This window comes from Talpa europaea (assembly GCF_964194135.1).
Source record: "Talpa europaea genome assembly, chromosome: 5".
In the NCBI taxonomy this organism is placed as follows: Eukaryota; Metazoa; Chordata; class Mammalia; order Eulipotyphla; family Talpidae; genus Talpa; species Talpa europaea.
This window is the reverse complement of record NC_140071.1, coordinates 27577085-27589197: the sequence shown is the minus strand read 5'-3', so window position 1 is coordinate 27589197 and position 12113 is coordinate 27577085. Positions and strand designations below refer to the sequence as shown.

The window sequence follows — 12113 nt, the reverse complement described above, 5'->3', positions numbered from 1 at the left end:
TCTCAATTTGCCTCATTAGTTTTTGTATATAAACTATCAATGAAAAAGATATCAATTGTTAACTTCCGTAGGGAGTTTAATCTCTTATGCTGTCTTAGTCTGTTTTTCCCAGGTGTCATCACTTATTGAGTAGAACCCAAATCAGGGGCTTATTAACGTCCCAATTTTACAGATTAGTAAACAGATTACTAATTCTTCACTGGGGTTCTCCCAGCAATTAGGTGTGAGAGGATTGCTGTTAAAAATTATTCTGACACTTGTTAAAATGATGACGACTTTGTTCAAGCCTATTTATTGCAACAGAAGAAAAATTTTGCTCAACTCTCAGTGTAACTAAGACAATTTGGGAATTTATAGCCAACAAACAAGGGGGAAGGAAAGGAGGGGAGAGCAGTCAGTGAAAATTACTGAGAGGACATATTAAGGGTGGGGGGATTCTTGTCAAAGGCAGGTCAAGGATGTATATATCAAAAGTGAGGGATAAGAAATGATTAATCAAAGGCAATCAAAGGCAATCAAAGGGTGGAGGGATCAACTTAGCAGCAATCATGCTAAAACTGGGCACAGCTGGGACACACTTGGAGGCCTAGAGGACTATAGGGCTCAAATGAGCCTGACTAACAGAAGCCTTTGTCACTGCCTACCAACCGTGGACCTCTTTATTACCGAACCCCCACGGAGCAGCAGGGGTGGCCGGCACCCCGGGGGCCATGGGTCGGCGGCCTAGCTCTCCTCGGAGAAGGCTAAGCTCCGCGGCCGGGCCCCCGTAGCGGACACCCGCGTCCCGCGGGTCGCAGCACCGACCCCGGCTCCGCACCGGAGCCACCCCACAATCCGCCGGGTCACCGAGCGTCCCGCTTCAGGGATTGGCTGCGCAGGTCGGGCGGGGCGGGGCCGGCGGCGCTGATTGGCTGAACCTCCCCCTCCCGGCTGGGGGTTTCCCCGTCCCCGCCCACCGCCCTCTCAGAGGCCGCCCCGCCTCCGCCGCGCTCCCTCAGCCCGGAGGCCGCGCGCTGGCGGATCCCGTGCTGGGGGCGGAGGGGCCGCCCCGCGTTCCTCCCCCGGCTGGTCTCCATCCTTAAAGCCCGAGCCCCACCCCGCGCCCGTCGGAGAGGGCGCTGGGACCCGACGGCGAGCGGCTGGGCCAGGCCGCTCCGACGAGGTGGGCCCGAGGCGACGGAGCCGCGGCGGCGGGCACGCGAGCGTCCCGCCCGACCCAGGGGCGCGGGGCCGCGAGGGGAGGGGGCCGGGCGCCATTGCTGGCCGGCCGAGCGCGCCGTCCCGGGCGCCCCCGCTGCTCTCCGCCGGCGGGAGGGGCCGCCGCCTGCCCCGGCCGGGCTCCGTGAGTCGGTCGCCGGTCGCCTCGCCCGCCGCCGTGCCGGGCCGCCCTGGCCGAGACCATGTTTGACAAGACGCGGCTGCCGTTCGTGGCCCTCGATATGCTCTGCGTGTTGCTGGGTACGTAGCCGCCGCCAGCCCGAGCGGGGCGCACCGGTGGGCGAGGGGGTGCTGATCTCTGGGCGGGACTCGCGGGGAGCCGCTTGCGGGCGTGGGGGGGGGTGTGCCCCGCGCGCTCGCCTGGGCCGGGGGACGCGAGGGGGCGGCTTCCGCAGCCCGGGGTCCCCGCTTGGCCGCCTGCACCCCGACTCCCGCGTGGCCGCCGCTGTGTGTGTCGCCCGCCGTTGCGCTGAGCCCAGCCCTGCTTGGACGCTGCTCGCGACTCTGCGCTCTGTCTGTCCCTCGCTCCTGTCCTCTGTGCCCCTCTCCACTCCTAGCAGCGTGGGGTGGGCGCTCCCCTCGCCCCTGTAGGGAAGCCTGGCTGGTCGGGTCGGTAGCGAAACCCGAGGTTTGTGCACTGGGGGGTTTGATAACAGGCGCCAGTGCCTGCTTTATCTTACTTGTGGGAAGCAATTTGATTTTTCGTCTGTAAAAGGCTGAACGTTCGTAATTAGGTGTTACCAGGTTGTAAATTGTCAGGTTGCAAGTGGGTGTGAGGATGCCAAGTTTCTGCCTGTAGGTTCGAAGAAGCTTGCTTTTTCTTCTTCTTTTTTTTTTTTTTAAATGGGGGTGTGCCTGCTGTTTTGTTCTCTGCACAGACCTTGCCGTGGTGTAAGCTTTCCATCTCCTGCGACAACCAGTTTTTGGCTGCGGCAAGTTGGCGTTGTCTTCCTAATGGAAGAGTTCGGTTTTGGGGCTTGTAGTTGCCAGTTGCTCCTTTCCTTTGACAGAAAGAATTGAAGTCAGCTGAATAAGTGCTCGGCGTTGGAGGGAGTTACTTTTGCCTCTTTAATAGGATTGTGTAAGGCAGTATGTTAACTATTTAGGTAATTTTAAAACAAGCAAACAAACACGGAGATCTGCTAAGGTTGGGTCATTCTAAAGTTTAAAGGGTCAAAGAATAGTACTAGGCAAGCTAAATCTGTGCTTTTCGCATCCTAAATGCAGGTCTGCGTGATGACTTCTAAGTGATAGGCTCTCCCCTTCTCCCCCCCACCACCCCGGCCATTTTAATTCAGCATTCTCAATTAATTCTGTATTTTAGAGAAAAAAAATCCTTTTAGTTATTTATGAAACCTCTTTATTATTGATCAAGACTCTTCATGTTTAACTCCACAGTGAATTTGAGGAATTTAGCATAGAGAAACACAATTTTGGAATACAGTGTTTATAGAATCACAAGTAATCCTTTCAGATGTCAGGATATGATAATAATCATTAAAATATATTCATATGTTGGCAACAAAAAGTTTACACTTGGTAAAGATGTTAAACTTTAAAATATGCTGTAACTTACACTGTCAGCAAGGCTTTGTTAAACTTCATTTGTATTTTAGTGAAGAGAGGAAAATGTTCCATCAGAAGCAATTTTGGTAATTCAGTATATTGAATATTATCCTGTCATTGCCACATACTGTGTACTGTTGCAATTATATATCAGCTTCCATGTTTTCTCCCTTGTGGTAGTTAATTAACTTGGAAAACAAACATTTTTTTTTCTGTGGGCCAAGCACCGAACCGGGACAGATGAAACAGTATTGCTGGAACAGTGTTGAGGAAACTAAAGCAAATATTATTAAACACAAAGCCATATGGTGGATGTCCATTTTTTTCTTCTTTATTCATGTGGCAATTTTATGACTGCAAAATGCAAATACCATATAGATAAGAGTAATTTTATTGCTATATTCATCAGAGAATTGTAGACTCATTATGACCCTCAAAAAACCAAAATGAAACCATTGGCACTTATGCATTAACTATGTTTCAGAAAAAGATTACTGATCCAGTCAAAACATTTATCAGGTTATATTGCTAGAGTTTCTTTTAAAGTCATCTAGTATATTTTCATGATTAGCCCAGAATTTCCTTTTCCTAAATAGAAAATAAGTTGGTGTATAAGACGACATTAGATTTAAGAAATATCAACTATTATCCATCAGTATTTAAGGTGCAGAAAATACAAAGACAGTGGTGCAGAAGATACAAAATTTTTCATGCTGAGTTTTGGAAGCCTCTATAGCAAACTCACCTTTCTAGTGGAATCTAAAGTTTATTCTGAATTTAGTGTTTTTTTTTTTTTTTTTTGTTTGTTTGTTTTTTAACTGAGGGCAGGAGATTGGCATTCAAAAGTCAGGGTTGCTCTAAGAGGTTTGTCAACTTGGCATTAACTTTTTTCTTTTCTTTTTTAATATTTTTTGGTTTGCTTTTTTTTTTTTTTAATTTATACAGAACTGGGTACAGTCAGAAGCGCGGGAGGGTGAGACAATTCACCAGAGCCAGAGCAGGGAGCAGAGCAGGCAGAAGGACCCAAGTACACTGCTGAGGGGAGCAGAGGGCGGCAGGAGAGGCCTGCGCACCATGTGGGACCCTCCTCCGGTGGCCGGGGAGCAGCCGGGGATCGAACCGGCACTGCAGAGGCTGTGGGCAGCTTCGCAACCCAGCGCTCAACCGCTGCGCCACCTAACTTTTTTCTTTTTTAAGAAAGAATTGGCTGTACCAACAAGAACATGATTAAGCACTTCATAAATACAGGGTTATATGAAAGTGATTCATAATTACAATGTGACTATGTTCCAGGTTCTGTTAATGACCACCCCAACACCATACAGTGTATCCACCTTAATATGATGGTATTATGTGATTGTGTTACATGGTTACTTTATAATTTAACAGAGGGTGATATCTGCTGAAGCCATCGTGAAACATATCCTGTAGTGTATGCATGCACCTATGTGCACATTTCTACCCCTAATTCATCCATGTCACTGTGAAATGTGACATTTCAGTATATAATATACCCAAGTTAATCAGTTCCTTCAGTGAATCCAGTAAATTCTTGGGAAAAGTGTGAGAATTTTGAGATATACGTAGTATTGGATTCCTTCCTGAAATGGAGCATAATATTGGCATTTTTCTCCAGCTCTCGATACTAAGTTCTATGAGTGTATAAAAGGCCATATACATCATCTGAGTACCGAAGAAAACTAATTTTTTTTAAGATTTTTTATTTTTGCATAGAAGAGCTAGGGTGTAGGTCAAAGGTGTTGGGGGTGGGTGAGAGGTTCACCCGAGACAGAGTTGGGAGCAGACCAGGCAGATCTACTGAAGTACTCTGCTAAGGGGAGCAGCAGGCAAGACAGGAGAGGTCTGCTGCACCATGTGGGTTAGCTCCCTGGCCAGATCAAACTCAGGCCTATCACAGTAGGCCGTTGCAGTGGTAATGCTAAGACTTAACCCGAGGCCACAAGAAAACTGTTTTAGAGAGAATAATAGTGGGCTAGTATGAATGTAGCTGTGTGTACAACATATTAAACCACATCCTGACTAAGACTTATTAGTATTTAATTGTTCAGGGAAATTCCACATTTTATCCATAATGGGATTAGGAATTATTGGACTGTGGGTCCTCTAATTGATTTAATGCCCTTTGAAGGCCAGCTCTGTGCTAGGTCCATGTTAGATACTAGGGGTATAAATGTAAATAAGACAATCTTTGCCCTATAGCAGCTCAGGATTTAATGAGGGAGAAAGAAATACATGAGATTATACTGTTTCATGATAAGTATAATATTGGAGGTTTGGAATAGGTGCCCTTTTAATAGAGGAAGATGCTGTCTTAGGACAGATCTATTATAAATAAATGGGTTGTCTGTTTACTCTCAGAGATGCAGAAATGTCAAAAGTTATCTGAATTTACTTGGAATCTTTTTTTCCTTTCCTCATCTTGATGAGCGCAGTAGGAAATCAAGTAAATAACTGTGTTTATGACTTTTTCCACAGGCAGTTCCATGTCTAGAAGATCTAAGTGGAACTGTCAAAACCTTTTTATGTGCCTGTGTTTTGCTGGTTATTCTGTGCTACATAGTCTCTTTGTACTCCCCCTCTTTGTACTCACCCTTTGTACTCCCCCTCTTTGTACTCACCCTTCTACTCTGGGGAGTGACATCTATGAAATGCATCAACTGAACCCCTGTATTTTGAGTTCTGGTTGACTTTGGCCAGTGGGACATCAGGAGGAGGCCTTGAGGAGCATTTTCTCTTCTGGGTTTGTATTGCCAGAGCTGTTCTGTGTTTTGTGAGTAGTTTTTCTGGTCTTTGGCTCTCTCTGCCAGATAGAAGCATTTAATAGATCTTTCTGGGTTCTGGTGACCCTTTGCTTGCCCCTTTAGACCTTGAAATGATTATGGTGGTGTTAGTATGGAAATGTTCTACCACCCAGCCTTATATCTTTGAAGATGATTCCTTTATTAAAATCTCTTAAATACCTTATTTTACATGGTATTTATTTGCATGTATGTCCAAAACAGATCTGAAGTGGTTTCTCTTCACTAGACACCCATTTACAGCTGTCCGTAATAACAGGTGCAAACAGGAGCTTATAGGTCTCCATCTTGACTTTCTTGGGAGGAGGAGGTCATGGTTTCCTCAAGTACCCTCCAAATGTGGTATCGCTATTATGCCAAGTCAAAGTCAATGGATTTGAGTAAAGTCTGGTAGCAGAAAACATTGGCAACCAATACTAGGTGGTTGTGGAATCTGTTACTTATCTGTCCTCTTTGGGTATCCCAAATACTTATAATGTGTCTTCATAATGCCGACATCCTTTTGCCTGTATTACTCCTAAGGAATGATCCCAACGAAGAAAAATCAAATATTTAGTGAAAAAATTCTCACTTGCTAAATAGTCTCCAGCATTTTGTGACTTTCCTTTTCTCCTAATCTTTATTTGTATTAACTCACTGTGTGTTAAGTATTTATTTGTTAAGTATTTAATAAGTGCTGGGCATTGTGCTAGGTACCAGAGATAAAAATAAATAAAAACATAGGATCTCTTCTGATCACATGCCTTTTCAACTTACTATTCTATTAAGCAGTTTTCTGTAACTTTCTGATGAAAGTTTATTTGATAGTTCTCAGTGCTTTTTTTAAAGACATTTGAAAAAAAATAGCAAAATTTTTCTTCCCAGTCACAGAAAAAGGGATTGAGTCTTAAAAAATGAACAAAAAAATACACTAAACTGGCATATTGTTTGGCTAAAGTGGGGTCCTGTTGCAAGACATTTTCTTCTTTGGATGGTTTGGAACAGAAGCAGAGACAGGAAGAAATTGCTACTATTTGGCTCTAGTTGTTTTTTTTTTTTTTTTTTTTTTTAGTAGAGGCATTTTTTTTTTATTTATTTGTTTGCTTTGTTTATACATGCACTGGGTACAGTCAGAAGCGCAGGAGGGTGAGAGAATTCACCAGAGCCAGAGTGGGGAGCAGAGCAGGCAGAAGGATCGAAGTACACTGCTGAGGGGAGCAGCGGGCTGCAGGAGAGGTCTGCGTGCCATGTGGGACCCTCCTCTGGTGGCCGGGGAGCAGCCGGGGATCGAACCTGCGCCACTGAGGCCGCGGGCAGCTTCGCAACCCAGCGCTCAACCGCTGCGCCACCGGGAGGCCCTCTAGTTAGTTTTATACAATTGAGTTTTAACTTAAATTTACCTTGCTTGGAATAGAGTATGGAAATGTTCAGAGATTGTCCCCGTATAGATTTTATGAAATGTAATGCCTTTATGTTCTCTTTGAATTACATCCTTTTGGAAACTCATGGTAACACTGTGAATCTTTATTAATCTCTTGTTTAGTTATTTTTGGCTGAATTCTACCAAAGTTTCCTATGTATTACTCAGCTTGGGGAATTATTCTGAATTCTTTTGGATAAGAAGTTGAAGTTTAAATAGTCACTGTTTACCCTATTAAAAAGAAAAAGTTGGTAAAAATCACGAAATTCCCAGATTTAAATGAACCCGTTAAAATGCAGATTCTGTTTTTATGGGAAGAAATTTGGAGTGTTAATTGTCTACTGCTTAAATATGTGGCTTAATTCAGCCTTTAGGATGAAAACACAGTCTGTGTAATAAGCTAGTTATCTATCTGATCTTGTTTCTTGCTTTCAAAAAAGCATTAACCGGGCCTCCCCGGTGGCGCAGCGGTTGAGCGCTGGGTTGTGAAGCTGCCTGCAGCCTCTGTGGCGCCGGTTCGATCCCCGGCTGCTCCCCGGCCACTGGAGGAGGGTCCCACGTGGCGCGCAGACCTCTCCTGCCGCCCGCTGCTCCCCTCAGCAGTGTACTTCGGTCCTTCTGCCTGCTCTGCTTCCCGCTCTGGCTCTGGTGAATTCTCTCACCCTCCCACGCTTCTGACTGTACCCAGTGCATGTATAAACAAACAAACAAACAAGCAAACAAATAAATAAATAAACATGCCTCTATAAAAAAAAAAAAATTAAAAAAAAAATTAAAAAAAAAAAAAAAAAGCATTAACCATTGAGATACTATGACCAGATATTATAAACAGGCTTATATTCCTCATGCTTGCTTTCTTCCTGCAACCTTCTTGCTGTCTAGGTTTAAAGCCCAGATAGCTCAGGCCCACTTCTTGTTGTTTTTAAAGATTTATTTATTTATGCATATGAGAACTGGGGTACAAGCCAGAGATGTGGGGTGGGGGGGTGAGAGGATTCACCAAAGTGGGGAACAAAACAGGCATATCCACTAAAATACACTGCTGAGGGGAGCAGCGGGCTAGCCGGGAGAGGTCTGCTGTGCCATGTGGGTAGCTCCTTGGCCGGGTATCGAACTCATGCTGCAGTGGCTGTAGGTAGCTTCATAGGTTGCCTCTTAACCTCTTGCACCACCAGGGAGGGCCAGGCCCAGTTGATTTTTACTGAAGTGAAACTATTCTAAAATAGAAAATGACTTTTTCTTTATAAACTGTAATTTTTTCTTTAAAACATTTGATTAGTGATGGACTCTGGATCCAGACTGCCTATATTGAAATTCCAGTTCCTCCATTTACTAGCTGTGTGTGTTCCTGGGTTACTTTCCTGCTTGTACAGATGTTCTGTATAATGATAAAGGAACTTCCCTCATATGGCTGTTGTGAGACTTAAATGAGTTAATATGTAAAGGTTTTAGAGTAGTGCCTGGTACTTAACATATACAATGTGTGTGTGTCAAAACTGATCCCCTGTACTCCTACCAACTGTAACAATCATTACATTAGTAGAAATATATCAATTACTTTTGCATTAGAAACAACCTCACAACTTTAAAACAACCTATCAGTACTCATGCAATGTCTTTGAAGCTTACAGACAGGCCAGGCTTTAAATAGTAGTTTTTTATCAGTCGTGTGTAAAAACCACTTACATGATCTTCAGGTAGTGCTAATCTCAGCCATAGTAGAAACTTAACTGATTTGTTAAGCTGTGGTAGACAATATTAAATAAATGGAAAAATGGTCACTTTAAACAATTAGTCCTGAATTTCAACATAATGAAAAAAAGAGGTGTTTGCTGTACTCTAGCCATCATCACTGTTTTTATTGCTCAAGTCTTGGGTGTGGTTGCTCCTCATATAAAAAAGAGATTTAATAATCCTAAAGTTTTAGAATGATTTTAAGTGTACATCCTCTTTTCTGTAAATTCCATTGTTTGAATTTCTCTCCATTTAAGCAGACAGCAAAAAAAAAAAAAAAATCATTGTGTAATATCTTGCTATATCTCCTTTCTCTCTCTTGTTTTTTTTAATCATGTATTTATTTTGATGTATGTTAACTTGTTTATGTAATCTGAGCATAATGTTAAGGTTTTTAAATATTTGACATTACATTATCTTTATTTACTGAGCATCCATTATGTGTTTAGTACAATGCTGGGAGCTATAAATACCATAGTGAAAAAGATAAGGCCTCTAGGCTAATATGAGATAATTGCAGATGTTTGTAAATGCCATGTGCAGCATTACATTAAATATTAAAACAAAGTTAGAAGAGAATGAGATCCTGGGGGTGGGGGGAGAGCAGCAATCTCAAGGTAGGCTTCTTTGATATTTGAATTGAGATTTAAGTGTGAAAATATCCATGAAAGAACTGGGGGAAGGTGATCCCAGGTGTAGGAAGGCGCAGGGGTGAGGCCTAAAGGGCCAAAAGGTATTTTATAGTAGAAAAGGGGCTATGTGACAGAATGTAGTATGGGTCCGTGTTGTTCTTAATAGTAAGTTTTGAAATATTTCTGAATGTCAAGGTGGATAATAATAGTAACTCACATTTATTGCTCACTGGATCCTGTGTGGCCTGTAAGCTTTCTCAACAACATGCTCAGGGAGGTCGTCTGTGACCTTGGATGGTGGAAGGGAGGCCTGGGAAACTCTGCCATGGTAACCTAGCTAAGAAGTGGTTTGGTCAGGAATACGGAAATGCATTTTTGAGAATTATGACTTTATGAAAGCAGATTGACTGGTCCATTTGGTAAAGGTTATTGGTGTGCATGAGGAAGAAGGGATTGGAGGAATTAATTGACTGTAAAGTAATGACTATTTTAGGTGACCTAAATGTTTTATGACTGTATTCTATTTAGTTATGATGTGGCTTCAGAGTCAATTTCTGTTTACCATAATTTGAGCATATATCTGCTGTCTAAAGGAGGTAGTTTAGTTTTTTATAGTTCAAACTCCTAAAAACTATTAAGAATTTGCCAGGAGGGTGTATCATATTGGAAGATACAACCAATTTGCCATGCTCAGTTACATCCTCCATGGCCTTTTTTTTTTTTTACTTCCCCAAATAGCGTTGTTGTAGGCATTCCTTCACAGGAAAGGAAGACCTTTGTCAAAGTTTCACTGTTTCACGTGAGTCATGTATGTAAGAGTTCAGTCACCTTTGGAACTCACTCCACCAGATATAGTTAGTTCCTCGTGGTTTAATCCTCGGTTGTGACTGCATGGAAGTGCTTCCTGAGTCTTTTTCAGGGTGGGGTACCCAGGAAAATGACCTATAGGAAATGTGTAGCGGATGTGCTTTTCAGTTAATTAGCAACTTGTTAAGCTAGTTTCTGCCTTGATTTTTGGTTCATTTGCATCAGTAGTAGACAGACATGGGTTGGCTGCTTAGGTGCTTCAGAGATAAATGAAAAGAGAAAACTATTTATTGAAAAAAAATTTTGAATACTTGAATGTTTCTTTGGTAAATGTTTTCCATAAACTCATCTAGTTTGCTCAAGTAGCTTCTTATTTACTGTGACAGACAGTCTGAGATAGTGACAATACTGTATGGTGAGTTGGGTGCTTGGTATATACTAGCACTGAGATTACTGAAAGTGAGGGAGACAGGGTCAAGAGGTACACAGAGCCTTGGAAGGGGTTAAAGGCAGGTATTTTAATGAGGTCTGCTTCAAAACAATTTCTCCTGAGACCATTGCTTTTAACATTGCTCTTTTTTTTTTAAACAGATGGAAAGATGTGATTTTTTTTTTTTTTTTTTTTTTTTTGGTGGAACCCTCGCCAGTGGCTGGGGATTGAACTGGTGCTGCAGAGGCTGCGGGCAGCCTCGCAACCCAGTGCTCAACCACTGCGCCACCAGGGGAGGCCCTGATCTTAACTTTTTTTCTTGTTTGTTAAAGATTTATTTATGCATACAAGCTGGGGCCAGAGGTGGGGGGGGGTGGCGGGGGAGGGTGAGAGGATTCACCAGAGACAGAGTGGGAAGCAGAACAGACAGACTGACTGAAATACACTGCTGAGGGGAGCAGCAGCGGGCAAGACAGGAGAGGTCTGCCTCACGATGTGGGAATCTCCCTGGCCGGGCCAGGGATCGAATTTATGCTGCAGAGGCTGCAGATTACTTCATAGTACGGTGCTTAACCCCTTGTGCCACCAGGAGGCCCCACTGCTTTTAACTTTCCAGCAGAGAGAATGTATAACTTTTAGACTATTACTTTTGGCGAGTCCTGAGTTCTGGAAATAATTTCTGTAGATGATTCAGAATCTATCAACATTCCTGGGTGAAAACACTCTAATGTGGGTTCTCAGAAAGTGTGTGCACATGGTACACATTCAAGTATTTGTTACATGAATGAATAGGAAATACACTTGAGTCAGCTAGTCCTCTGGAATTTGCATTCTAGCTTCTCCTATTACAGACTTTGACATTGGGCAGGTCGCTTCAGCTCTCTTTCTCATCTAATGAGGAAAAGATGATGCTCAACAGTACTGTGAAATTAGGTGAGATAATGCATGAGACAATGTATACAATGTATTTAGCATAGTCCTGGCCTGTGTTGTTCTTTCTATCATTATAATTATTAAGCTAATAAACCACTTTGGTACCACTGACCCAGTCTTTTAATTAAATTTAATTTCATGTGTTGGTGATTTTTCTTTTGAAACATTATTTAGTGTAGTTCTAGCTTCAGTTTAAACAGCATTGAACCTGGTTCATATTTCAGTTTTTAATGTCCATAGAATCAGATACCTTCCAACACATTTCTTGCTGGAATCAAGTATCTCAGATCTTGTGATTTTTACTTCTAGGAAAGGAGTATTCCCACAAGTAACAGACAAGGTACCTAAATGAATGTTTATGACTGGAGAGAGAGGTGCAAAATAGAAATAGGAATTAACAAAGATAATGTGTGAAGTGTGACTGGCATGGTTTGGGTAGACATGACTTGTTACTCAATTCCTAAAACATGAGAATTTTATTTTTTTATGTTAACTGCTCAAGAGCTAAATTGCAGTACGGGTTGAAGGAGCTAAACACAACCAGTTCTCAAGATAACTTTTTTTGATTAATAATG

The 12113-nt window shown here is 42.8% G+C and overlaps 1 protein-coding gene across 2 annotated transcripts in view; it reads left to right on the top strand.

The window, feature by feature from the left end:
- Positions 1 to 1400: 1400 nt before the first annotated feature.
- Positions 1401 to 12113, top strand: part of PLPP1 (phospholipid phosphatase 1) — a gene marked incomplete at both ends in the record, with an annotated part of 76354 nt that continues 65641 nt past the window's right edge. For both annotated transcript variants that reach the window (XM_084233789.1, XM_084233788.1), the window contains one exon: positions 1401 to 1458. In XM_084233789.1, the coding sequence (XP_084089915.1) occupies positions 1401 to 1458 (58 nt within the window). The remainder of the gene's footprint in view (positions 1459 to 12113) is intronic.